General features: G+C 31.1%; 3 protein-coding genes across 12 annotated transcripts; all 3 read right to left on the bottom strand.

The window, feature by feature from the left end:
• Nucleotides 1-3,456, bottom strand: LOC141712096 (cytosolic Fe-S cluster assembly factor NBP35-like). The gene is made up of 3 exons (XM_074514896.1): nucleotides 3,279-3,456; nucleotides 3,058-3,159; nucleotides 1-1,132 (listed from the first exon to the last, which is right to left on the bottom strand). Exons 1-3 carry the CDS (start codon nucleotides 3,334-3,336, stop codon nucleotides 210-212), a joined length of 1,083 nt encoding a protein of 360 aa, XP_074370997.1. The 5' UTR covers nucleotides 3,337-3,456; the 3' UTR covers nucleotides 1-209.
• A 1,264-nt stretch (nucleotides 3,457-4,720) lies between these two features.
• On the bottom strand, nucleotides 4,721-11,458 carry LOC141712095 (glucose-6-phosphate 1-dehydrogenase 6, cytoplasmic-like). 2 transcript variants are annotated; one of them, XM_074514895.1, is made up of 16 exons: nucleotides 11,299-11,458; nucleotides 10,740-10,917; nucleotides 10,480-10,565; nucleotides 10,237-10,303; nucleotides 9,952-10,138; nucleotides 9,543-9,700; nucleotides 9,380-9,448; nucleotides 8,493-8,551; nucleotides 8,358-8,394; nucleotides 8,002-8,073; nucleotides 7,364-7,511; nucleotides 6,784-6,879; nucleotides 6,190-6,260; nucleotides 5,732-5,847; nucleotides 5,177-5,222; nucleotides 4,721-5,079 (listed from the first exon to the last, which is right to left on the bottom strand). In XM_074514895.1, exons 2-16 carry the CDS (start codon nucleotides 10,908-10,910, stop codon nucleotides 4,912-4,914), a joined length of 1,551 nt encoding a protein of 516 aa, XP_074370996.1. In that variant the 5' UTR covers nucleotides 10,911-10,917; nucleotides 11,299-11,458; the 3' UTR covers nucleotides 4,721-4,911. The 2 variants fall into 2 exon arrangements, with proteins under 2 accessions (XP_074370996.1, XP_074370994.1); XM_074514893.1 differs by having other exon boundaries at nucleotides 11,209-11,456.
• Nucleotides 11,459-21,771: 10,313 nt separating this feature from the next.
• LOC141712093 (plant UBX domain-containing protein 1-like) lies at nucleotides 21,772-27,194 on the bottom strand. 9 transcript variants are annotated; one of them, XR_012571522.1, is made up of 9 exons: nucleotides 27,064-27,194; nucleotides 26,511-26,623; nucleotides 25,962-26,043; nucleotides 25,770-25,850; nucleotides 25,619-25,687; nucleotides 25,407-25,501; nucleotides 25,057-25,193; nucleotides 24,867-24,970; nucleotides 21,772-22,230 (listed from the first exon to the last, which is right to left on the bottom strand). XR_012571522.1 is itself a non-coding variant. In XM_074514891.1 (8 exons), exons 2-5 carry the CDS (start codon nucleotides 26,058-26,060, stop codon nucleotides 25,476-25,478), a joined length of 291 nt encoding a protein of 96 aa, XP_074370992.1. In that variant the 5' UTR covers nucleotides 26,061-26,623; nucleotides 27,064-27,194; the 3' UTR covers nucleotides 21,772-22,230; nucleotides 24,867-24,970; nucleotides 25,057-25,193; nucleotides 25,407-25,475. The 9 variants fall into 9 exon arrangements, 3 of the variants coding, with proteins under 3 accessions (XP_074370992.1, XP_074370993.1, XP_074370991.1); XR_012571520.1 differs by having other exon boundaries at nucleotides 25,962-26,040; XR_012571523.1 differs by lacking the exon at nucleotides 27,064-27,194 and having other exon boundaries at nucleotides 25,770-25,866; nucleotides 25,962-26,040; nucleotides 26,511-27,055.
• Nucleotides 27,195-27,551: the final 357 nt, after the last annotated feature.

The raw sequence follows: 27,551 nt of genomic DNA, 5'->3' as shown, positions 1-27,551 counted from the left end.
TTGGCTAAAACTGATTCACATGTTTTATCAGTGTTTGTAATATGGTACAAAATTCAAAAGCATTAAATAAATTCCATATTTAAGATCAAGGAGAGGTCTAAACAATCATTCAAAAATTAAAAAAAAACGAGTAACTGCGCACAAGTGAGTATCGGCTTAGCTCTTCACATTAATCTTCCCCTGCAGCCAAAGTGCAAGCAACAGATATCTCAGGCATCATTTATCATATCAGGCATTTGTGTTGCTACCAGTTTCTCTATAATCCTCTTCAATGCAGGTGCACTTGCTGTGCATTTGTTATCCAAAAAGCAGGACCTGCCTTCCTCAGCTGCTTTACATAACTGAGGGTCTAATGGTACCTTGCCAAGAAAAGGTACACCCATGTCTACACACATTTTTTTAGCACCACCACCACTGCTGTCAAACACTTCACTGCAAGCAACCAAATTCAGAAGTTCCGGTGCTTTCTCTTTCATGAGATTTATTGCCCACTCTGTCACATCTTCCTCTTCACCAATCGTCGTCATTCGCGAAAATTTAAAATCCGGAACCGACTGGGACAATCCGCTCATGTTCTCAACTACCCCTAGAACCTGTATCCCAACTTTCTTGCAGAAACTAACCTCTTTCCTGACATCTATCAGGGAGACCTGTTGTGGTGTAGTGACTATAATAGCACCATCAATTCCTGTTTCTTGAAGGAACTGAACAATTGAAATATGCTCATCTGAGGTCCCTGGTGGAGCATCAACTACAAGAAAATCAAGCTCCCCCCAGTAGACATCCTTCAGGAATTGCTTAATGATTCCATTTTTCCGCGGGCCTCTCCATATGACAGCATCATCTGGATTAGGGAGCATGAACCCTATTGACATGACACCGAGATTAGACTCCACATAAACAGGAGACCACCCAAGATTACTCTGGTGTATCTCTTGGCCTTCAAGACCAAGCATTTTTGGGATGCTTGGACCACAAATATCAATATCAAGGAGACCCACTTGAAAGTCCATAGCTGCCAGTGCATATGAAAGTTGAGCAGAGAATGTGCTCTTGCCAACCCCACCCTTGCCAGATAGAACTAGTATCTTGTGTTTTACAGTAGCCATTCTTTCTGCTATTGCAACCAAATCTGCCAGACAAATGCATCAGTAAAATGAGAATACAGCATTAAACATAGGCACGAAGAATTAAACCTTCTACTCGAATACCACTTGTGGGGAAAGAGTGACCACAACAACACTGAATTTAGTTGCTCAAATCAACTGTCAAAGGTTCCTTAGATATATTACACAATGCTCTATAAAAACGATAAAATGAAAAACAGTACAGAATTTACATGTTGAAACAAACTGATTTATACTGAAATTTACATAAGGATAGTCATACAATTAAGTATCTGCGACCAAAGTATTGGTAACCAAAATTGATACCCAATAATTATAAAAATTTTGAAATTTAAATATGTAGTCAATATTCCTTACAAATGAATGTGATCAAGCACTTGAAATTTTGAATAAGAGGAATATGAAGTATCAAGGGCACATCATGAAATTATAAAAGCATGCAGCAACCTTTGAAATCTCCTATAAAACAACTATTGTTATCTATAATATGTTAATATATTCACTCCGGCAATTGAAGTCTTTAAAACTACTAGAAGGGAACACAACCATTAAAACGAAGAATATTTAAAACCCCATTCCTCTCTTTCTTTTAGTGGGTAACAAAAACAAAAATGCTTCATCTTCCTATAATCCAAGCAAACTGATTAAGGTGTTTCTCTAAGGGAAAGGAAAAACTGACATAAATATCACAATTTGAAATGGAGAGCACCGACGTACCACAATACTATAGGGAGGCTAGAAAATTAAAAACACACATGTACACATATATACCAGGCAAAGGGTACAAACCATTACATGGGGATACACACCTCCCACATCCATATTCAAGGGATTTGGATCTCCCAAAGAATAATTTAAAAAGGTGCGTATGACATGCATATCACCTCATTCTAGTGATACACAAGTCCCACATGAAGGATCCTGTATATTTTGGTAACATTTTCAGCTGTGATATTTTGGTCTTTGAACCATTATTTTGTGATAGAAACTAGAAAGAACCAAAATTCACTAAAATTTATGTTGTTTACTTTAATTTGTTTGAAATCTGGTTGAGTAATTCTAGTGCAATATTCATACAAGCACTCCCTCTTGTATGTAGTCAAAGCATTACTCATAAGACAAGACATGAGCATGTACATAAATGATAGAGACGTTTTTCATAAACATACACAAAAAGCTAAGAGATGGTGAGGTAGATAATTATTATCATCAACACTAATAAAAGCATATGTATTGACAACAAATGCAATTTGACGTCAGATGGAGAATGGGCATCAAGAACTTCACGCCAAGAAGCCGCCATAAACAAATTTTATGAAATTTAAGTATCATAGGTGCACCATCCTCTAGGCGTAGAAACAGACTTGAAATTCACAACTTATCCTCAATAAAGCTGTGATGCAACAAGTAATAATCTGGTACTATAGTTCCTAATAAGGAGGTTAATTCTAATTGTAGAATCCTATGCTTTGAGTAGTGCAGAGCAGCAGACTGTAGGCTAGGAAAATTCAAATTAACTAATATTAACATACAAACAAGACATAGATATTAGGCCACATGATAAGGTTTTAGGACAGCCCGATAACTAAAAATGAAATCAAAGATCTTTCAAGCAATAACTTAAAATGATATCAGACAGCAATAACCTCAAAACAATTTGTTTGAACATTAAGGGTTGATTATTGCCTCAAATATGGGCACCTGAACATCCACCCTCCAATGGCAAAAAAAGAGAGGATTTTGAGTGTGTATTAACATACAAGCACGATATCCTACTCCTAACTTCAGCCGGTAACTAAGCAATTAATATAAGGATTTCTTCAAATGATAAACATCAACACACACAAATATTAATAATTATATACAGGCAGAGACAGGAGGAAATTTAACAAGGGGGGCTAGAGAGAGAGAGAGAGAGAGATTAAAAAACCTGGGTCGGGGCCTTTGGGGGCAGTAGCACAAGCTTCTTGATTAGGGCAACCAGCACAAGCATCAGATTTTCCAGCAGATTCAGACGCAGGACCTGGACAATCTGTATATACATACCCAAACAAAACCCAAATCAATAATTACATCGAAATCTACATAAAGCCCCTAAATACGACTCAACATAATATGGAGAGAGAGAGAGAGAGAGAGAGAGAGACTGACGTTCATTGGCATCTTCAGGAATATCATTGCTAGCATTTTCTCTTCCACCATTCTCCATATCTCCTTATACTTTCTTCGCTGTCTTGTTTTACAAACTAAAAAAAAATCAAACTTGATTTGGGCGACTTTGTTTATAAACAAAATATCTCCGCCGACTCGCTACAATCTTCACCCTATCAACAAAACCTAGTCAGCTTTCTTTATTTAGCGTCAACAAATCAACAAAAAAATAATAATACTAAGGTCAAATAAAAAATAATACTAAGGTCAAATAACATATTTCTATTTTTCTAAATATAATAATATATTACACTCTGATTTAATAAAGATACGGCATACCATTTCTTTATAAATATTCAACTATATAATTCTTTTAACAAGAGTATTAACTTATTTGATATTCATTTATCAAATTTATTTTTATCTAATTCATATATTGCGGTTCTATTATGGTATATATAATATAATATAATATATTTAAATTTTCATTTAATAAAAACATTGATTAATTTGGCATCTTTGATTGAAAAATAAATACTCCTACATTCCTTTTCATTTCTTTACGGTTATCATTTTTGACGTCCCTCTAATATTTTTTTACAATTCAAAGATTTTTTAAAACAGTAAAAATTTATAAAATACAAATGATGTACATCTACTACTTTTTTCGTCTATACTCATTTTATTTATTTCTTATTATTTTAATCACATTTATGACTTTTCACCACTAATTTATATTTTTTCTTAATTTAATTATCCAACCCTAATTAAATATTGATCTCACACATAACTTTACTCATATTTCCTACATTTTATTATTTATTTATAATGGGTGGGACGGTAAAATAATTTTTTTCGTGAGTTCTCCATAAAATAATTTTTTTTAAAAAGTAATGTTTTTAAAGACAACCAAAATCATATTTCATCAAGTGAATCGCAATTTTAGTCAATTTATATATAAAATTAACAAAAATGACCTGAAAATTTGTTAATTTTAGCCGATATAATATCTAATATTATTTTATATGAGATAATTAACTGTCACTGAAATATCTTATATATATCTTATATATAAAATACCCAACTGAAAAGTGAGTATTCAATGGTTAAAATTGGTACTTTTTTCAAAATGATTACTTTTGTTAAAAAAAAAATTAAAAATCAATTATATTTATCATTTTTTCTATTTCATTTCCCGGTCTTCCCCAGTTGCATTTCTTTGATAATTGTTCCCATCCCAATCTATTTAGATCTCAATGTGTCTTTACCACTGAAATCACATTCCTAATAGGTATATATGAATGTTAAATACATTTTATACAACCTTATAACTTTTATAATTTTTTCTATTGGCGGATAACGAAGAATCTAATAGTGAGGTACCAAGAATGTGAATGTCACAGGATGTTTTAACAACAGTGCCGTAAAATTCCAACTCAAAATTCTGATAACCCGATGAGAATATTCATTACTTCTTAGGATTCAACATAACCAATACAAACCAAAATTAACAGATCACATTGTTACAAAATTACAACAAACGCTGATGGTAAACTAACTTACAAATATCACAACCTCAATTAATTATACTGATACATTCTCTGATCATGTAGCATTTATAAGCTAAGGATTTCTATAAGGTGGGAGGGATCCAAATGTAGCCATGTGTCTGGACATAACCGGCCTTCTCAAGCAGCTTGTCCGCTTCCTCTGGCCCTCTGCTGCCTGGCTTGTATGGAAGTGATTTAAACTCTCCCTTGTCAATTCTGTGCAACAGAGGAGTGAAAATCTCCCAGGCCGCCTGATAAATAATATCAAATAAAAATCATTAGCAATTATGTTGTTGTGCACATGAGTACTGTATAAGCATCAAGAGATTGATGGTGTGTAGTGTGTACCTTCAGTTCATCTCTCCGAACAAAATGTTGTTGGTCGCCCCTTATCCTGTGAAATGAACATAGAAAATATATTAAATAGGCATTTAGAGTAAAAAATAATTTACTTTTCTGAGCAGGCGAGCCAGTATTATAAAGAGTTGGGTCAGTAAAGATATAGAGCAATCTGTTTTCATGCTTAGAAGTTTGTAAAACAAAATTCATGGTCTAAGATGCACTGTGCACTGTATTGTCGCCAACCAGGAACCATGGTCCAACAGCAGCCAAGAGGGAAACAAATAAAACCAATTGAATCTATTTGTCTATTAACACTTGGCAATTACTGCTTCTGAAGAGTTGCTGATATTGGTGACTGTAAATTCAAGTTACATAAATCTTTTTCATAGTCCACCTTACATATACACTAGATATATATTATTCATGTCTATGCTTGAGTCAGTCAGATGACCACCCTTGGAACAACTTTGATTGATGGATTTCAGACAGTTAAAGAGTTTGTGTTGAGAAAATCAGATCCAGGAAGTTTAGCTGGTAAATAAATAAGAGAGGAAAACATACGTATCAAGAATCAGACGTTCATAAGCTTCTGGAATGGTAACCTCCTGATAACGTTGTCCGTATGACAAGTCCATCTCACTTTGCACAGTTGACATCTTAAGTCCTGGTTGTTTGACCTACAGTCAAAAAGATTTCAGCAACTTCGTATCAGTGATGACATTTAGAGAGTTTATACTTCGATAAAATCTATAGTTGGGTAATTGGGTTAATAAAATTGAAGTGAACGGATTAGAAATATATATCTTAATAGTAAATAAACCACAAGATTTATGTGCTATTAAACATAATCTCTCAATTTTTATACTAGTATTTAACATGCTGATTGTAAAGCAATCATAGGCAACTTACAGCTTAACAATTTAAACACTCTAACACCAATTCTAGGTATGTCAGTAGACCAAATAAGATTAGGGATTAGCTTTTTAAGATTATAAAGACTTGTGAAGAACTTCACTTACTGTAAGCTTCATGTACATTGCCTCTGAAGGTTGTAGGCGTATCACGAATTCGTTCCTTCCTTGCGTATTACCTGGAACAATAAAGTAGATAGTTATGCAAGTGCAGAAATCTATATATATCAATTGACTCTTAAACAGCATTAAGAATTCTATGGAGTGCATCTAGTTTTAGTAAATCATCTGTATGTTCCAGCTATTTTTGTGATTGCTCTGTAATATAGTTGAATGAATCTATCTATAGATAAGAATAAGCTTCCGTAATATATCTGTTCGACATTTAGTCAGCTTTGAAATGATAAGAATTTCTAATTGAGATGTGATGTTGTTAAAGTTGTATCCTACTGAAGCTCTCTAAGCAAGAAATCGAATTGATTTTGGTATCTCTGACCCAGACACCTAAAGTTAACTAGGGGATGAAAGTAGTTCTTTTTTAACAATACTTCAAATGTAGTAGCAGTGGAAGATAGTATTATTTCTGGAGTGGAGGCTTTTTAAAAGAGCCAGCTGTTGTGCTTAACTTTGACTTCAAATATAATAAGAGGTGATGGGAAGTTGTGAAAATATTACTAAATTCAAGGAACTCAGATGCCATACTTTTGAAAATATCGCCAGGGACATCCTTGAACTGAACCCGGATTTCGGCCTTTCTAGAATTCAAAGCTTTCCCAGCCTTGAGTATAAAGGGTACACCTGCAGCAATAATAAAAAAAAAATTATGCTCGCAAGAACAGTAAAGCGTACATAACATGTTAAGCCAATGATGATGCAGAAACAAACTAAAAAGCTGGTCAACACAGAAGCTTAAATTCTCCCATATTCGGAAAAAAACTTTTTTGCTCACAAGGACTAAACATTTCTTTTGTGAATTCTGTACAACTCTCCTTTACGTGATGAAGCTTTTATCTTTCCTTGCACCAGTGACATAAACATAACAAGTCATTTATACTCAAAAAGTACTTTGCTTTAGAAATCCGCACTTCACTGAAAAACGTTAATTGGCTTTTAAAAGAAGACGCTAATTATGGATCGAGAATTTTAATCATTCATTTCAGTCCTGTGGAGGTACAAGAATTTCCACGACTTCTGTAAACGATTTTTTATTTTTCTTCCAAAATCAGTGAGCAAAGTGAATGGAATTACAACCATCAGAATATAAATGAAGATTTTTCCATACCTTCCCATCTCTCATTGTGTATTCTTAAAACCATAGTAGCAAATGTGGGAGTGTACGAGCCATCAGGAACTGTCGGGTCTTCCAAATAGCCATCGTACTGTCCGAGCACAACCTCATCATCTTTTATAGGAACTACAGATTGGAGAACCTGAATGTGCATAAAATTTGTCAAGTGAATAGTAAAATGGTAACAAAGTACAATTATCCAATGTATAAAAGATGATAAAAAGCTGAACAATTTAATTGAAATTATAAACTCCGACAGAACAAAAATATCTGTTGGTACTAACATGACAAGAAGTGTACTCCTCTTGCATATTATTTGTCAATGGTTGTGGCATGGTGGAAACAAGATGAAAATGGAGGTTTTGCTTTTTTGCCTTAACTAAGATGAATAGAACTGTACTCCTCTAGGACATGGTGAAAACACGATGAAATTGAAGAAATTTTTATTTTTATGTACTAATTTCGAGGAAACACACACTCTCTCCTGTGACAAAATAGGATGCACCTTCTCTTTTTATTTTTCATGGGTAATTATTTTTAATGGAGTAAATGTAACATTAAGAAACAAAAATTTGTTGCAAATTACAGGATAAGAATTTTTAAAACAGAAATATTTAAAGACTCAAACGCACCTTCACTTTCTCATCTCGAATGTGCTCAGGCTTGAGAGAGACAGGCTTTTCCATAGCAACAAGGCATAGGACCTACAATTCATACAGAACAACATAAGATATACATTTCGGTTTGGAAAACTGCAACAGAATAAGATATAGAAAAGAAAGAAAAAACTATGCATTCTAAATGAAGAGCGCTAAAGGAAGCAGTCGCTTGACTGTAGGCTAACATTCAAAGTAAAGTGCATGCAAGATGTTCAATAACTTGAAGTTTTATGTCATATAATTGTCAAAAAAATCATCAGAAAGACATTTTAAGACAAGCGCAACTGAAATCAAATAACTCATGGTTTTAGTAAAGATAACGTCCTCACCTGCAATAGATGGTTTTGGATAATATCGCGGATAATTCTGCATGGATAACGAAGCTAATTAGTGACACAAATACAAAAATTGCAAGTAATAATGAAAATTATGCATGAAATTACTCTCATTTTCACGCAACATACCCGTACTGATCAAAATATCCACCACGGCCGTCAGTTCCGAAATCCTCCCTAAATACAATCTGCAGGTGAAAGCATAGAACAGTGAACAAATGTTGAGCAAATTGATGATCGTCAAATACCATACTAGTGAGGCAAAAAACCAATAAGTCACGCGTATCAGACAAAAAGGAAATGCTGTATTAAAAAATGGATTCATGATGCAATGAAACTCGAGCAATACCGGACCTCAATTACTATATTTAATTCAAATTCCTCTAAAAGATGTAACAACAGTTTATGTGGCCAAGATTAAGAAATAAAACAAAGGATATTCAGTTAATAGATTCATCTAACGAAAAGTTAAAACCATCACCGCATCGGTTACCTGTACTGCACTTGAAGTGTCCAGATAGATACGTGTTCAAGTGTAAGCCTAGGAAATATTTTGAAGATTTTGTATGTTTGTGGCCCCAAATATCAAATATAGAGTCATCTATATCGAAATGTTGAGTATCCGACACGGATAATCGAGGAGAAATAAACAGTTGAGGATGACGTAGGCCACAACAACGCAGGAAATTTTAAAATATTTGGCATTTTGTGTCCACATAGATACGTTGACAAATATCAAACTAGGGGATAATTTGAAAATTTTGTATGTTTGTGGCCCAGAATGTTGTAAAAAGTCATCCATGTATGAGTGTCGAGTATCCAACATGGGTCCTCAAGGTGATAAGTAGTCGGAGGTGACGTAAGTCACCAAAAATCAGGAAAACCTTAAATCCTTTGGTATTTTGTAATATAAATTCGTGCAAGAAGATACAAAGCTACAAATGACATACACGGTTGCAAGATTTGCTATGACACAAGTGCATTTAAATAGAAACGGAAAGGAATCAACAATCAACCTGAATATTATCGATGTTGTCACGATTCCAAAGTGGCATGAAGAAACGATTTGCGAAACGAAGTACCAACTGCAAAGCAAACATTCATATGCAATAAGGATAATGATAGACAACACTTTAGAAATCGAATGTTGAAACTATCTCAACATTTATTATTTATTACCAAGTTCTGCACCAATTCTTTTCCCAGATAATGATCAATACGATAAATCTGGGGCTCTTCAAACAACTCCCCTATCTGGTTACTGAGTTGCTCAGCCGATTGCAAATCCCTGCCAAAGGGCTTTTCAACAACAATCCTAGTCCATCCTCCAAGATCAGCTGAAATAAGGTACATTGACATATTATATTACATAATGTAGCACAACTAAAATTCCATTTCAAAAGGGGCTTCAGATTCCCATTAATTCCCTATACATAAACTTCTTTCCATATCAACTTCTTTTGCGATTTTTTACATAACCCTATTTAAAAGTCTGGATTGAAAATTTTGAACCTATCAATGCTTAGCTTTATTGAAAGGCTGAAGCATTAGGCTGATCCAAAGACAATTGTGGTTTTTAATAACATACATTTATTCATGCAGCATTTCCTAATCATCTTGCAGACAGGAGGATATACTGATGGAGGAAGAGCAAGGTAAAATAGTCTGCGGGATGATCCTTCGGTGCAATTTCTGTAAATTTCGTGCTCAGATATTTCCTTATCCAGTAATTGATAACCCTCTTCGGTGTCATAAGATCCGCAAACATATTTGATCTACATGATTGACACAGAGTCATAAAAATGGCATAATATTGACACAGGTAGACTATATAGGTGACCATTTCGAAAACAAAGTGACAACTTTTACTAACCAATTGCAGAAAGTTAGTTAAATCTTCTTCATGCCCCTCAACAGTATTCTTGCTTGGAACAAGATATCTGCATTTACCAATTCACAAGTCAGTCAATCCATCAAAATAACTTCAATTTGTTACATACTAGACCATCCGATACATATCAAAATTCCAACTATTTTCCAAGCAAGGAACATAATTGTCTGTATTTTCACTCTATGAGAATAGTAAATTAATCCCCTGAATTGTGTTTCTTCTTACCCACGAATTCGATCTCTCAACTCTTCGTCTGATATTTTTGTCCTTGCATAGCCGAAAATGTAAACTTCATGTGATTGCAAAAACCCCTGTACACATCCATCCAAGTCCCATGTCAGCACAAACTAAACTAGATGGACAATACCATTTACAACACTAGATTCCAAAAACATGTTAAACAAAAGTAACATCATCTTTAGCCTACTCATCAAATGAAACCCCCATTTCTAGTAAACAAGAAACTTCAAGGAAATAAACCAAACCTGACGATAAAGATTGAAAAGTGCTGGAAAAGTCTTTTTCTTGGCAAGATCACCAGAAGCACCAAGAACAACAATTGAAAGACATCCAATTTCAGGCACATTTTCTTCTTTCAAAACAGAATCATTTCCAAGAGGTGCTCTTTTTTCTATACTCCATTTATCAGATGTCATCTTCAAGCTGATCCACATAACATACCCAAACATTAAATAAAGATTCATACTTGATCATAATACATTGAGTATCATCATTATCAATAGTAATACTAAATTCATCAACCACCAACTACATATAATCAAGCTAGCTCAAGACTCAAAAGGGTCATAAAATTAATCAGGTTGAGCTAAGTTTATATCATATGTTCACATAAAGATCAAAATTTTGTAACAATTCATAAATAAGATATGTATACCATAAAAGAAAGATCATGAACTTAAATGAAATGGACATAAAAGAGCAAGGAGATCAAACCTGAAAGCAAGAATGAAGAATGCTTAAAAGAGAAATACTATTGTACGAGAGAGAGAGTCCAGGGAGAGAGATGGGAGAGAGATGTAGTACCTTTTACAAATGATGTTGGTATGTATATATACACACAGAAAAAGATAGAGACAAGGAGAGAAATGTAAGCAGTAAGACTTTACGATTTTCAGAAGGGGGGTTGATGATTCATTCTATTTTTACAGCATTGTGAGCACCAACTAACTAATTAATTTTAATACATTATTATATTTTTCTTCTACAAGCCGCCATTGTCGACACGACTATAACGAAGCTTTTTATGTTCACTTTGCAAATGTTACCTATATTTTCGTGCATTTTCACTTCTCTAGGACGATGTAACTGGGTCAGTTTTACCGCTGTTTACGGTATATCAGTGCAGTTTATTTTAAAACTTCAATATTTTAATATTTGTTTTTTAATAATTTTAGATTCTCTTTATTAATTTTAGAACTTAACTTTTTGTGGTTTAAATTATATAAGAAAAAACTTTATAAAATAAAATTAATAGAGAAAATGTCCTTATATTAGTACTGTGTATCATTTATACACTTTTTTTTATGTCTCATTCAATTCTATACACTTTTTCTTTTTTCGATATCCTATTCAATTTTATACATTTCAAATCTAACCAAAAATAGTAAAAAATTCATAATATACAAATTAACTACATCTACTCACATACACTATTTTTTTTGCACTAACACCAACTTCATACATGATTGACCATACCATTTTATCAAATTTTTCTTACTTTTTCTCTCAAACATTTCACTTTTTCTTAACATCCATATTCATATCAGATATATACATATCAATGAGACCCTGAGTATATAATAATAATAATAAATTAAATAATTTTTTAATTAAGATGTGTAATTATAAATGCACTCGTAGTGTATTTACATTAAAAAGACTTTGTACCACAACTTAGGTGAGTTTGTACTAAGCAGCATAAAGCCCAAATTAATATTACCTACCAACTATATAAAACATTTTTTTAAATAAGAAATAGTTTTTTATAAAAAAAAATATTTGTTTCAATTTTCAATACAAGTTTATATTTTCAAAATTAACTCTATTTAACATATGTGTTAGAATATAAATTTGGTTGAATATTACTCTAATACCTTAAGATTATAGATTTTATGCTGCGGGAGAACTAAGGTTTTTGATTTTTAGTCACCCCAATATTGTAGATAAATTTATTCATTTAACGAGATTATTCATCCATTGATGTAAAAAATATACCGTCTTTATTATTATATTGATACCGGAAAAATTATTTATTTAACAAGATAATTCGTTTATAGACTATTAATTTATTAAGATTTTAGTGTAATATCAAAAAATTTGTTAAATAAAAAGAAAATATAACAATTTTAACGTTAAGATCATGCATAAAACTGAGATGTATATCATTACCGTCGCAAGGGTTTTGATGAACATAATTAAAGTTAAGAGACTACTTCTCTAAGTCCATCCCGTGTAGCCTATTGGAGCATCTCCAACATGGTAGTTAAAATAATTAGCCTTATCTAAAATTTTAGTGAACTTGTAAGATCATGTATTTTAATATTAGCTATAATCATCGGTTATATTCAAAAATATTATTTTATTCCTATTTTTTAGATTTATATATATATATAAATTTTATATAATAAAATAAATTTAATTAATACTTAATTCAATACATGAAAAAATATATAATTGTAATTTAATAATTATTACAACTGAAAATATAATAACATATAAATATAAAAAAAAAATATTTAATAAAAAGTTACTAATATATATTATATTATATATATATATATATTGTTTGTTAAAAATATTTAATAAATTTTGTTAATAAAAGAACAATATTTCACACTTAATATTATATAAATTAAAAATATTATATAAAAATAATAATTTTAATACTTATGTATTAAATATTTTACAAATATATTAATGTATTAATGTGTAAATTTAGGTTTAAATATGGATTAAATTTAACATGGAAGATATAGCTAATAGTTATAAATTTAACAAATATAAAAAATCAGATAAAGAATATCCAAATTTGTTGTTAACATGTGATGGGGCTGGAGTAGAGATGCACAAAAAGCCCACCGGACCGGGCTTTATCAGGGCTTTAAAAAACCCGATTTTTTTAAAACGGATCGGGCTGGGCTTTTTTAAAAATCGGGTCGGGCTGGGTCGGGCTTCCTATAGAAATATAAGGCTCGTTTTAGGTCCGCGAGCCGGGCCGGATCGGGTTTTATCCGAACTTTTTATTTATACATTAAAAAAATATTTTAATATTTCATAACTCGAATTATGAGTAGTTTAAATACTAGAGAAAATAATATCTTGATATATCAGATCGAGTAGTTTAGGCACTGAAATAAATAATTATTTTTAATATAATATATAAATAATCATATATACTTTAATTGTTTCTAATAATATGATATATTATTTTAAAAATCATAAAAAGTATTGTATATTTTCAAATTTTATATAAAAAAATTGGTTTTTTAATCGGGATTTTCAAAAAGCCCGGGCTTTTATTTGGACCGAACCGGGCTTTTATCCGGGCTTTTTTTGATTCGGACTTTTTTAAATCCGAACTTTTCGGGTTTCGGTCCGGGTCTGATTTTCAAAAAAAAGGAGGCTCATTTAAGGCCCGCGGGCCGGACCGAACCCAGTTTTTTTAAATCGGGTTTTTCAAATTTTTTTCCGGATTGGATCAGATCGAATTTCGGATTTCAAATTTTTTGTACATATATAGACTGGAGGGCGGTTTTTTACTTACTATCTATATTTAAATAGCACGTACAATTTTATCTATATTTAAATAACACGTACAATTTTTAGCTAAAATTTTTAGCTAACAGAAGTTATACTCGGAGTCGGAGGTGCTCTCGTACACTTGGGTCGTTGAAAGTTGAAACATGAACAAAAAGTATACTCTATTTAATACTAGTATTAGTAAGGAGTAGTATTACTATTATATAAGTAGGCAGTTGAAAAGAGAGTTGACCCACGGGACTCGGATCCCATCTCATACAACATCTCAGTGGCAGTGGCACTGCTCCAAACTCAGAATTGAAGAAACCAGGGACTAGTTCAGAAGCGACTGCCCCCCCTCTTCAGCTTTCAAACCCACCGGTCAATAAATCTACCCCCTTCTCTGACCAATTACTACTACCACTAAATTACACGTCTTGGCCTGGCCTCCTTCTAGAATGTACATTTGGTTCACTCTCTGCATGCCACCTCATTTACTAGGGCGGTTCAGACCGCTCAACCGTTCGCAACCGAACCGTATTTGCGGATAATCACGAACAACAGATTGGTTGTGAATTTAAATTTTAAAAATCGTTCATTCGCGGTTTGGATACGGTTTTAAATTTTTGAAAATCGCAAAATCGCAACCGCAACTCGCAACATATATTTATAATAAAATATATTTCCAAAAATGTGGTTGATATCATATAAATTAATAAGTATACACATTTATTAACTAATCTTAGGTTAATATTAAGATTTTGTTCATAAGATTCACAATCATTATAAGATATATAACTAAACAAATGAAAAATTTAATTTACATGTAATTTTTCTTATCTTTTTCTCTTCTTTTTTTTCTCCCGCCTCCACATTTTTGTATATTTTTAATATCCTTACTCCACACGGAGCATTAGTTTATATTTTATTTTTGAATGTAATTTATCATGTAACTTAAACTTCAATTTATTAATATTTCGAATTTATTTTTTTACAAATTATTAAATATTTTAAAATAAGTGGTTGAACCGCAAACCGATCCGCAATAATCGCAATTTTGCATCCGCAAATGACGCGATTAACCATAACCGCATTTGCGGTTGCGGATGACAATTTGTAAAATCGCTCTTCGCGGTTTGTTTCGACTTTTACCCCAAAACAGATTCGATCCGAATCACGTACACCCCTACCATTTATAATTTTATAATAACTAGATTCGATAATTTTAGATATGACACGAATAACATGAAACGAAATGACATGAAATTTTAATGTTTGTGTTTGTCATTTTAGAATATGATACAACATAAAAGTATACGAATACGAAAGTACACGATCGATATTTAGTATCGGTTTTATGTTTGCCCTTTGAATACGGAACACGACATGAAGCACATGACATAAATAAACATAAATAAATATATAATTAAATATTAATATTTATAATGAATATATGTATATTTATAATAAATATATGCATATTTATTTTTAAATGATACTTGATTTTATAATAATATATATATAGTCTAAGTATATGTTTGTAAAATTTTCCATCAAAAAAACTTATATTTTTATTTATTTATTTAAAAAATTATATTTATATTATTTTTCAATTTTATATGAAAATACGACACGAAATGACAAAATAAAAGTATACAAATACGTTATTGTACGAATTCTAAATGAATCAATTTTGAATTTAATATGCAAGTATACGAAATATGAAAATATGGGTCTAATAATAACCCCAGTGCCCCCATGACCCTGTGCCTTTATTCCAGCTCGGGTTATTCCTGATATTATTAAAAAGTAAATAAAATAAAGCTTGACACGAATAACAACTCATTCGCTAGCACCCCACCATTTTTACTCACGTCCCTCCCCCACCATATTCTCGTTTTTATTATATTCATTCACACAGACACAGGGGCTGCTTTTTCCCAACATCTAGACCCCCGAATTCCCGTTATATCTATTATATAAATTTAATATCTTATACTGTATCGTTCTTCTTCTTCTTTTTTTTATCAAAATTAATCAATTAAGTCATATATTGAATTCACATTCGTTATATTGAATTCACATTCGTGGTTGAATGAAATTTATTTATAAATATTTATTTACTGTATCAGGCAATTGCAATGTCATTGCTGTCGTAGTGGGGGCAGGCTGCAGATGACCTTTCTGACCTTCAAATTCAAGACGAGTAAAATCATCTAAGAAATGCTAGAGAGCAGGGACAAGAGATGTACAAAAGGTTTACCGGTCGAGGTTTTGATCGGATGTTAAAAAGCCTGAATTTTGATCGGACCAGGCTAATAGGTTTTAATTTTGACTGGGCCGAACTATTTTCTAATTTAAATCGGATTGAGTTTTATTAGAGATTCCGAAAACTCCATATGTTAGCAACTACATCATCGTAAAAATGTAATAGTTTATATGGAACATTTTATGAAAACATTAGTTCGTTGAAAAATTTAAGTTTGGCAAAAAATAAACTTGTTTATAAAATAATATGTTTTATCATTGTTATCCAAATATATATAGTGTATTTACTATTTTTTTTCATTATTTATGCAATAAAGTATATAAATAATATTATTAATCACAAATATGTAAACATATGTGTGTTTAAAGTATTATTTATATTTATAGTAAATGTGAATTCATAAATATATATAAAAAATATTAGAATAATCAGATTTAATCGGGCTTTTTCGGGATTTTAATCAGGCCGATCAAAAGACCGGACCGGGCCGAAACCCGGGTTTTTAACCGGACCGGGCGGGCCGGAATTTGCCTAGAAATATAGGGCACGTCGAGGTCCTAAGCCCGGGCCAGACTTTGACCGGGTCGGGTTTAACGGAATTTTGACCGGATCAAATCGAGCCAGGTTTTCACATCCGGACTTTTTGACATTTCTGGCGGGGACACATTAAGCATTACTGAATTGGGTAACAACTTCTATTTTTTTCCCATTTTTTAAATGCATCTCCCATTTTTATTAGTGTGATTTATTAGTGTACTATGTTCAATAATTGTCCCTAACCAATTATTCTAAAACCTCGTATGTGAAGGTATCGAATCTGAGTCTTCTATCACTCTGTTCTCATACTCTAAAATCTCAATCTGTTAGAGAATGACCATTTTCAGAATATTATATTTTTCTAACAATAATAACATTTGTAATTATATTAAAAGAATAATGATTATTTCTAAATGTTGATATATACATGGAGTATTGTTTATGTTAATCTAACATAAATTTAATTAAATTTCAAAAACACTTACAAAAATATAAAAATATAAAATTTATTTACGAGGTGAAAAGGCCAATTAATAAAAAAAAATATATTTCCATCAAATTACTTTAAACCTTTGAATATAATACATTATTCAAAATATATATGAAAAGTCTATCTAATTTATATATCAATATTATATATGATTTGTATATAAATATAAATTTTGTATGCTAATACTTTAAAATTTATAAATTTTATAAGTAATTAAAAATAAATAAATTAAAAGAAATAAAATAATCATTATTTGTATATAAATACAAATTTTGTATGCTAATATTTTAAAATTTATAAATTTTATAAGTAATTTAAAATGAAATAAATTAAAAGAAATAAAATAATCATGATTAATATATAAAATATAGTTTTATAACTTTTTCTTAAAAAATTATGAATAAAAATAGAATATTTAAATTTTTATTCAAAAAATTTTAAAAAAATTATAGAACAGTAATTTCTATAAATAAATGGATGTCAGGAATGATAACAATCGGAGAGAAAGAAAAGTGTACTTAATCCTTACAAAAGATTTTATGTACAAAAGTCCCCCACGTGTGAGGGTGAAAGACAAATTTATCCTATTTTTACGCAAAATTAACAAAAATGATTAATTTTTGAAAAGTTGACCAACTTTAGCCGACGGGATACCTAACTGTCAGTGTAGTATTTACTTTATATGAGATACACAACTGTCAGTTTAATATTTACTTTATATGAGATACACAACTGTCAGTGGAGTATCCCATATATGAAATACCCAACAACCAGCAGAGTATCTTATACAAATTGGGATACCCATTATTTAATCGACTAAAATTGGCCATTTTTTTCTAGAGCTGCAAATGAACAGAGCCGTTCGTGAACAAAACTCGGGATCGGCTCGTTTTCTTAAACGAGCCGATCGCGAACAAAAAAACAAGCTCGGATAAATAAACGAGCCGAGCCGAGTTTTTTGTATGTTCGACTCGTACTCGGCTCGTTTAGCTCGGACTCAGCTCGAATTCTGTAACTCGGCTCGACCCGGATAAATTTTTTATATATAACATATAATAAATATTTACTAATCACTTATATAAAGATTTTAAACTTTTTTAACTAAAATTTAATACTAATTTTAAAGTAAAATGATTAATTTAATAAAAATTTAATACATATTTAAACAACAAATAATTTAATTAATTTCATACATATCACTAGAGGTTGATTACTTTAACAAACAATTTATAATTAAACTTAACCCTAAATTTCACCTCACACTTTTAATTAGAGGAGTCTATGATAAAATCGACCAAAATTACGATTTCGAATAAATTAATATAGTGAGTTGTTAAAATATATTATAACATTATAATATTTTAAAAAAACATAAATTAATTTTTAATAATTATATTTTTCAACCACTTAAAGGTCTTTCTTCCTTTATTTTATTTTATATGTCTTTTCTAATCTAAACCAATTTAACTGAAATATCAAAAGTTACTAAATTTTTGACAATCGATATAACAATTTAAAAATAATGTACAATTTCTAAAGTTATGAATGTTTCAATAATTTAAAATAAAAATTATTTTGTTCTTAAAACTCAACTTGTGAAATAAATTGATGAAATTATATGAATTAAGAAATAAGTGTAGAGTGTGAGTGTGCGTATATAATTTCAAGATGAAATTAGTATTTGATCTCAATATAATTTATAAAATTATAAATTATACTTTAAACTTGGTTGATTAAAAAATATATGCGAACTATTAGTGGACAACTCGACTCGGCTCGGCTCGTTTGTTCGTGAGCAAACTCGTGTTCGGCTCTGCTCAGCTCGTTTATAAATGAGCCGATCGTGAACAATTTTTTTCGGCTCGGTTTTTAAACTCGGCTCGGCTCGTTTTAAAAAAAATTATGCTCGGCTCGGACAAAACTCGGCTCAGTTGTGTTCGTTTGCAGCTCTACTTTTTTCGGAATAACTATTTTGGTTAAAATTTTTCAAAAATCGGCTATTTTTGTCATTTTTTCCACGTGTTAGTGCTTTAAACAAATCTAATATATCATCAATTTCACCAGTTATTCTAAAAACCGGTATTAAAATTAGTCGGTAAAGATATCTTACAATAATTAATTAATTAATCTGTAATTAAGGAGATTTATTAGATAAATAATTGGTAATTAGTCAAATTTATTAATCAGAATATTTAAAACAACATAATAATAATAATATATAATATATTAATAAAAAAAATTAATTATAAATTAATCGGATTCTAAAATTAGATCTCTGGAGCAACTTACAACCATTATAGGTAAAATTGCCAATTTTGAGAGCAATCGTAGTGCCAACTGCCACCTATCTTCCCACGGAGAAATTAATGAATGAAACTTCTTAGGGGCTGTTCTTTTCAAGACTTTCAAACCAAGTTGATTGTAAAAATCTTGACCATGATATCAGCAGATATGTAATCCCTCCTCCTATTCCTTTCTACTTGTGTTTTTGTACGTTTCACATGGACCAATTCTTTTCTTCAATAGTGTTTGATTTTTTTAATTATTTCCCCTCCCTTTAAACATTTGACTAAATAATAAAAAATGCTTAATATAGTTATAACGTGGCCCATACCGGTTCTCTGTGCTTTACTCAAGATATATCCCGTGCTTGCTTCCAGAATCTAATCTAATAATAATAACATATCAATTTTGAAAATAATGACTTATATTAAATTAATATTAACTATACCCAATATGATTCTTAAATCGATACAAAAATAATTTCGAATAAAGCAGAAAAACTATATTAGTCTAAAACCACAAACGAATATTCGTTTAATATTATTGAGCTTTGTAATCCACTTATTTTGACCAGTTCTTGGGACATTTTATAATCCAAGTAGATGCCAACTTACTGCTTAAAACGAGCTTCATAATAAAACACTCCAGGTCTCCCACTAATAAATCATAACTTAGGCTCTTGTGGGCCCTCCTCAAGCATGATAATACTAAAATAACATTGCAGATTTGTAGTCCAGTGCCAAATAGTTGGGAATCTTGCTACCTAATTTCCACGTTGTACTGTCTCCCAAGGCCAGGAATGATTTTAGCCCCAGCAGACTCTTCAAAACTGTCCTAGTTTAGTATATTAGCAAATGTTCTACAAACTGTAACTAATCACAATTATCAATTATCACTAATAACAATATCTAATCCAGGTTAAAAAACAACACTTAGTTAGGAATTCATCAGGCTAAGAGGTAAATATCTGCCTACTATTAACAGCATCTCCAACCACACTCATCTTCTGTTAGGTACGTGACATTTATTTTAGCTATTTTCTTAATTTTAAGCACTCCAACTGTATATTTGTTGATCCTCTTTACGTCCTCTATATTGTTACATCGTCATTTTCCTTATTTTTTTAATTTGCTCAAACCCTAGATGTGTATCTATAACTTCTTTTTCATCAACCATATCTTAATATATTATTATTTTTATTTTTATGTAATGTTAATAGTGTGTGAAAATAGGTTTATATAACTAATTGATAAGTAGCTGTGTGTACATGTATATAATATATAATATTATATATATAAATTATTTATACATTTTCATCATTATTTTATTATATGTATAGATTCACTATTTATATTTGTATTTAAAATATAATAAATATTATGTAATGTTAAATATAAAAATGTTATTTTATTTTTAACTAAATTTATAAAAATTCTAATATAAAAGATATGTTTTAGTCATCATATATTTTATTTATATATAGTAATGTTTGTTAATCATTTTTTCCATTTATTTTTAAGTATGTTATTATATTTTCAATCAATCTTAACAATTATCTATTCTTATTTTATAAATTTTACTTTAAAATATTGACATAAATATAAAAATGTTCTACTATTAGCATTAAATATATTTTATAAAATATTATAATTTTATTTTAACTAATATATATATATATATATTTGAATTTAATAAAAAAAATTGAATATAGCTAATGATTATAGCTAATACCACTGAAGTAAAAGTGCTTAGAGGTTCAATAAAATTTTATTTTAGCTAATAGTTTTAGGTTATACCGTTGGAGATGCTCTAAAGCTGCTTGGCCGAACAAAATAAATAACTTATTTGCTTATAAACCCGTGAGTACTTATCGAGTTTGTCGACCCAATTTATAAGTCGAATTTACAACTTATAAGCTGATAAGTTGAATGTTAGCAACGACGTACTTTTTTCTCAACTTATTTTGATTTTTTTTGTTTTTTATAAACTTTTATTTTAAAAATTATGTTTTTACATGTCTTTCAAATTAAAAATTAACAAATTAGGATAATGTATTTAAAATTAATTTATTTTAACTTAAGTAAAAATAATTATGACATTTAGCCAAACACTTAACTTCTAAGTATTCATCTACTTATCACGTTACTTATTCACTCAAAAGTTGACACTAAAACTCATGATCGGCATCTCTACCATTCTAAATTTTTTAAATAAATCAGTACAGCATGGATCACATTTCATCACCAAGAGAAGATTTGGAATAACATAGGACACACAGAATTATACTGTTGGAACATCTTAATAGTTGCTCAACAAAGGCGACTATATATTGATGTCCTCTCACACAACTAAACATCTATATAAGTTGAGATGTGATAACCATGGATCTATTTACAAAAAGATGTAAAGAAAACTCGGTTTTGGACATGATGTCACATTTTTAACCATTGAGGTTTCATGTTCTTTTTATCAGCAGACTTGTGCTCTTTAACAGCCACGGACGGGGTTTCTCCTACTGGTTCTGAACTCTCTGGGGTTGGTTGGACAGGTTCCACTTGTTCAGCTATGAGTTTGATCAACCCTTTCAATGAAATGATCTCCTCCTTTAAGGAAACTGCTTCATTGACCACATTGTCATCTAGGAAAAATAAAAGCCATATACATTGGTTAAGATTTAATAACAAATATTATTGAAAAAATGTGGAATAGATGCACAAGTAGGGGCGACTTAATAATGACACCATTGACTTCTTACAATTTTTCTATATTCATCTGGCAAGATAAACCAGGGACAAAAACTATAACAAAAATACCAGAATTCCTCAGATATCCTTTTAAAATCAAATCCAGAACTTCATGAAATACAATTTAAAATTCCATACACACAGAAATTTACTAGAAAGTAAATTACGTGAGGCGGGACAAGGATAAAGAAGGATTAATGGTATAAAAAAAATAAAAAATATAGGCTTGGTTGAATCAACCGTAGAAGCACTATCAAGAACAAAAATTTGTTTTAATTTCTTTCCCTGCATCATTATGAAAGAGGGGGAGCAAGATGCCTGTCAATTGTATGTAGGAAGGAACTCGAAAGTTGAAAATCAATGGATTTCCCCACTATTTAAACTTTAAGCTAGTGAATCAATATTTGGCCCATATAGACACGGGATTGAGACTCTGGTGTTGCATGACATATTTGTAGAATTTTGATATACATATACTAAAATTTAAAAAACAGGAACATATTGGTATTGGTATTATAAACACTAAAATGACATATATGGGGTGAGAGTGAAAAGTAAAAAGGTTCAATTTTTAAACACTAAAAAATTTTTAGGATCAAAGAAATCAGTGATTAGTGTTTAAGGCCTCGTTTATTTCTTTCATCAAATTTGTGTTTACTGCGGCAACTAAAACTTCCTTTGAATGAAGTTACTTTGTATAGTTCCTAGGTAAATAAATGTGTGTTTGTCTGTTTGGTTTATCACTATGCAACTAGAAGTGACACAGTTAACCTTGGTAAATTACATTTTATTATCAGTAGATGGACTAAGTAACTTATGGTTACCATTGCTAGACTAGATAACTAGCTAGATTTGTCCTGCAGCCACAAGTTACTTTGTTCAATATTAGAATCATGCAACCAAACTAACTCCTTTTAGTTACAAGGAACTTGTAGACTTGTAGTTACGTTGTTGGGTTACAACAAAGGAAATGACAACGGTACAAGTATATAATGACTAGTGATACAAGAATATAATGGTACTTCAAGGTAAATAATGGTTCATTTCAAAAAATTTGAATTTTTGAACATTTTGCTATCTTTATGGCTGTTTTATGTGGTCGTGATGATGCAACTTTAAAACAATTTAAAACCCAAATTTGTTTTAATTTTGAGAAACTAAGTTGGCAAAGGTTCTTTTAATCCGATTTTAATTAACTAGAACATTTTGATATCGATGGTTACAAGTTACAACAGCCTTATTGCCACATAAGTAAAAGGTGTGGTAAGCAAAATTACTTTTATGTGCAAGTGAAAGTGCAATATTTCATTATTGTGCAGATAGCTAATGGATTTTTTTTATCACTATGCAAAAATTTAAAACTACTATTTAATTGAGTTCAATGGTCGAAAACTGTGTTCCGACAATCCAGTGGTGCAAATATAGGTTCATACCCAGTATCACAAATTGTATGGAAAAGTGCCTTTTATTCTAACATCATTTTAAACTTGTACATGTGTCATCATTCTTCAGTCTGCCCTCCTTTGAACCATAAATCACAACCAAAATCTTTTGGCGTATCTTGCTGTTATTGCTTTTAATCTACCATAGTACCATGCAATAGTACTGAAGCCATAAGCAGCCTCTCTAGACTCATATCGTATACAAGACAGCAACATATTTTTTAAGGAAATAAACAGGCATGGAAAACATAAAAAATTGGATTATAACATATATTTCTAAGAGTCATATGAGTATATGACACTAAGTGTTCTTCTAATGTTCACTAGAATATTCTAAACACCACTATCAAGAATCGAGCAATTATGCGCTATATAAACATAAAGAAAAAGTGTACAATTACGAGAAAGTAATGTTGCAATTTGCATATTACACTCCATTATTAATTCTATAAATAAAAAAGAAGGCATTTAATAGAGTAGATGCATCATATCCTATATGGCCAATGGGACAGGGATATAGAGTTCACATTGAAGTGAATCTCTACATCCTTTTCTTTCTAGTTCGTTATTTTTTATTTTGACATGTAGATATCAGCAAAGCATCTAACTTTAATAATATAATATACAAGCCGTACAGTTTTTATCATCAGAAATTGGTTGCATGAAACCATATAAGTGAGTCATCAGTTAGTAGTAGGCAGTCCAATGTCTTTACTGAATTCTAGAACAGCTTTTCACAATATCGTGCATGGGGTATGGAACATATATTGCAATATGAAAGCATGAAAATTTCGACAGGCCAGAAAGCTGAGACCAATATCCATCTAGTTGGGTGTTTGCAACTAATAGATATTACCAAACAAATGGATATAGCAAATACAGAGACTAAAAGCACAATTATTCTATATATTTATCATTATAGTTCAATCGACAGAAAAAAATAAACAATGGTTCTTCGGATGAATCAAATGACATATATGTTTTTAGACCATGATCAAGCACTCTTTCCTTCTTGATTTATAGTTTGTAAGTTTACTCCAAACCAGACAGATACTTATTCATGAACTGATGATAGAATGTAAACTAACCTTTTGGTTGATCCTGTGAGAAGTAGACAATTGCACCAGGAGCGAAGCCAGCAGAGTAGAAGTCCCAGGACACATCCTTAATTTGCTTTTAGGAGGAGTGGTATCTGAAATAGGATCAAATGCTTTAAGTAATAACTTTAAACAATTTACGGCCTAGTGAAAGTAAATAAATTATATCCTTAATGCTTACATATATAAAATGGGAGTTCTGGGCGTGCAAGAACTTTCTTGAGAATATCATATAAGAGGTGAATGGTCTCTGATGGATGAAATGTCACTTCTAAGTTCTAATGTGTGATTGTCTGGGAATCGAACGCGAATTACAGCCTGCATAATTGAAACAATTTTATTCTCTAATCTAACAAGTCAAAAGTACCAATTCAGCCTAATCTTAAATCAGTTGACGGAAGCAAACATAAAACCTACCTCCTTTCCATCCACCGCATAGCATAATAATCTCAATTCAGTGAATTATAATGTTGCGGATTAACTTAAAAATGTTATCTGAGAAACTAACGATCAGTGTAAAACTTAGATAACCTTTCCCTGCAAGCTGCTTCTTCTGCTTCCCGGATTTCTCGAGTCTTGAAGACCTTATATGCCCAATTCTCAATTGTCACTAATAGATATTACATCTGTAACAACCACCGCATAGCATAATAATCTCAACAAACATTCAAACCATATCGGGACTATTTCAAAATTCAAAGACGCAAAGCAATTACATAATACCATTAAAGTCAAATAGTCACCTTGCTTATTCGGACCCAAAACAAGATAACAATCCCCGGGAGTAAACTCATACATGTCATCATCCTCATCTGTCAAAAAGGGGAGGAAAAGCTTAAAAAAGCTTATTAAGCTCAAAACCCTATTCTCAAAAATAAAGAAAAGTATTTGTACCATTATTTGAAGCATGAATTAGGGTGTCTGAAATAAACGATGTTTTGAAAACACGAATATCTCGTCCTAATCTCTGCTTATCTGCATCAAGCATTGCCTAATTTACTTAAAATAAATGAATCAACATGATGTCCCAAATTACAAGTAAGCTTATTGTTAATTAATAAATCAATGTATAATGGGGAAGCTTACAGTTAATATTAGAAGGCTACCAGATGTCAAATTTGACAAGCATAGCTTCGCTTGAACGGGGCCTTGTGGGAGAGGAAGCCTACTAGACAGAGCCATCATCAACACACAGTGGCAAAATGGGAATGATTGCCTAACATTTGCACTCAGCAAATTTGCAATCACAACCCCATACTGATTAAAAATATGAAAATCAACCTAAACCATTCAAAATCTTCAACTCACCAATTTTTTTTTAAAAAAGAAAAAGAATCAAATAGCGTTAGCGGAGACAAAAAAACAATATGACTCCGGGACCGGCCAGCCAGGATCAGTAGTAATTGCATCAAAAATTTGCTAGAATTCATTTCAGTGAAATAAAATGTAAGGGATTAACTGAAGAATATCATTTGAGAAATTAATGATTAGTGTAAAACCTTAGTTAACCTAGCCCTGCAAAGCATAACAATCTCAACAAACATCCATAACACTACTACAGCAGCAGCTAAACCTTATCCGGACTATTTAAAAAACGCCAAACAAATACGTAATCCATTAAAATCAAATAATCACCTGGCTTTTTCGGACCCAAACCACGATAGTAATCCTCTTGAATAAACTCATACATGTCATCATCATCCTCATTTGTTGAAAAAGGGGAAAAAGAGCTTAATAAGCCCAAAACCCTATTCTCCACAATAAAGAAAGGTATCAGTACCATTATTTGAAGCATGAATTTGGGTGTCTGAAATAACCAAAGTTTCGAAAACACGAATATCTCGTCCTAATCTTAGCTGCCTCAAGCTTTGCCTAATTTGCTTAAACAAAATTAATCAGCTGTCCCAAAGTACAAGCAGAAAAATGCTAGGTTCCGAAATTATTAATTATCGGTAAATTATTCATTATTCTCTCGTAAATGACCTGGACCTCTCGCGCATATGTCAATTACTTTTGAGTAGGTATACCAGTAAGCTTATTATTAATTTTAGTCCATCTGAAGCATGTTTGTATTGGTGATGGTCCAACTTGAAGCTTGCAAGACCATAAATCAAAGTGAAATACAATAAAAAAAACATGAGTTAATAAATCAAAATACTAACAGAATTGAATGAGGGCGAAATTGTACCTTGCCTGATTCTGCGGTCATCGGAACACGGAGTCAGAACTATTCGTCAATTAATTGATAATTTTTATTTTTTTTTAAATTAAAAATTAGTTTGATTGTAATTAATTGAATTGAAGTCAAAATAAATATAGAATTTTTAGGATTAAATTTGAATCTTATGAAACTTTGTTCGGAACTACCTAAACAAATAATAGGCTTTAGTATTGCCTCAGTTGGTTAAAAAGGATAACTATTCTCTTGATCACAAGTGTTCGAATTTCATGGGAGGAGAATTTATAATTATGCCTCCTAAGTCAGAGTCTGCCGCTTAAATGCGGTTTATCTTGATTCACGTAGTTTACAGGCTACTTGCAAAACAGTGTTGACAATTGTATAATATAAGAAAAATTTTCTAATTTACAAGATGCCAAAAAATAATAATTCAAGCATCTTGATGTACTCTGTAATAAACCAGCTACTACTCTTAACAACTACCTAGTAATAGATAT

The sequence above is a fragment of the Apium graveolens genome, chromosome 3 (genome assembly GCF_009905375.1).
Source record: "Apium graveolens cultivar Ventura chromosome 3, ASM990537v1, whole genome shotgun sequence".
Classification (NCBI taxonomy): Eukaryota; Viridiplantae; Streptophyta; class Magnoliopsida; order Apiales; family Apiaceae; genus Apium; species Apium graveolens.
The sequence above is the reverse complement of the archived record's forward strand: the minus strand, read 5'-3'. Positions and strand labels throughout refer to the sequence as shown.

Excerpts from the sequence above, each read along its gene's own strand:
- LOC141712096 (XM_074514896.1), bottom strand. The coding sequence starts at position 3,336 with ATGGAGAATGGTGGAAGAGAAAATGCTAGCAATGATATTCCTGAAGAT. Across the intron at positions 3,160-3,278 it reads TCCTGAAGATGCCAATGAAC|ATTGTCCAGGTCCTGCGTCT; the intron begins GTCAGTCTCTCT and ends ATGTATATACAG. Across the intron at positions 1,133-3,057 it reads CCCCAAAGGCCCCGACCCAG|ATTTGGTTGCAATAGCAGAA; the intron begins GTTTTTTAATCT and ends TTTGTCTGGCAG.
- LOC141712095 (XM_074514895.1), bottom strand. The coding sequence starts at position 10,910 with ATGACATCTGATAAATGGAGTATAGAAAAAAGAGCACCTCTTGGAAAT. Across the intron at positions 9,449-9,542 it reads AAGAATTGGTGCAGAACTTG|TTGGTACTTCGTTTCGCAAA; the intron begins GTAATAAATAAT and ends TTTGCTTTGCAG. Across the intron at positions 8,074-8,357 it reads TCCAAAACCATCTATTGCAG|GTCCTATGCCTTGTTGCTAT; the intron begins GTGAGGACGTTA and ends TATGAATTGTAG.
- LOC141712093 (XM_074514891.1), bottom strand. The coding sequence starts at position 26,060 with ATGATGGCTCTGTCTAGTAGGCTTCCTCTCCCACAAGGCCCCGTTCAA. Across the intron at positions 25,867-25,961 it reads GTAGCCTTCTAATATTAACT|GCAATGCTTGATGCAGATAA; the intron begins GTAAGCTTCCCC and ends TAAGTAAATTAG. Across the intron at positions 25,688-25,769 it reads AATTCATGCTTCAAATAATG|ATGAGGATGATGACATGTAT; the intron begins GTACAAATACTT and ends CCTTTTTGACAG.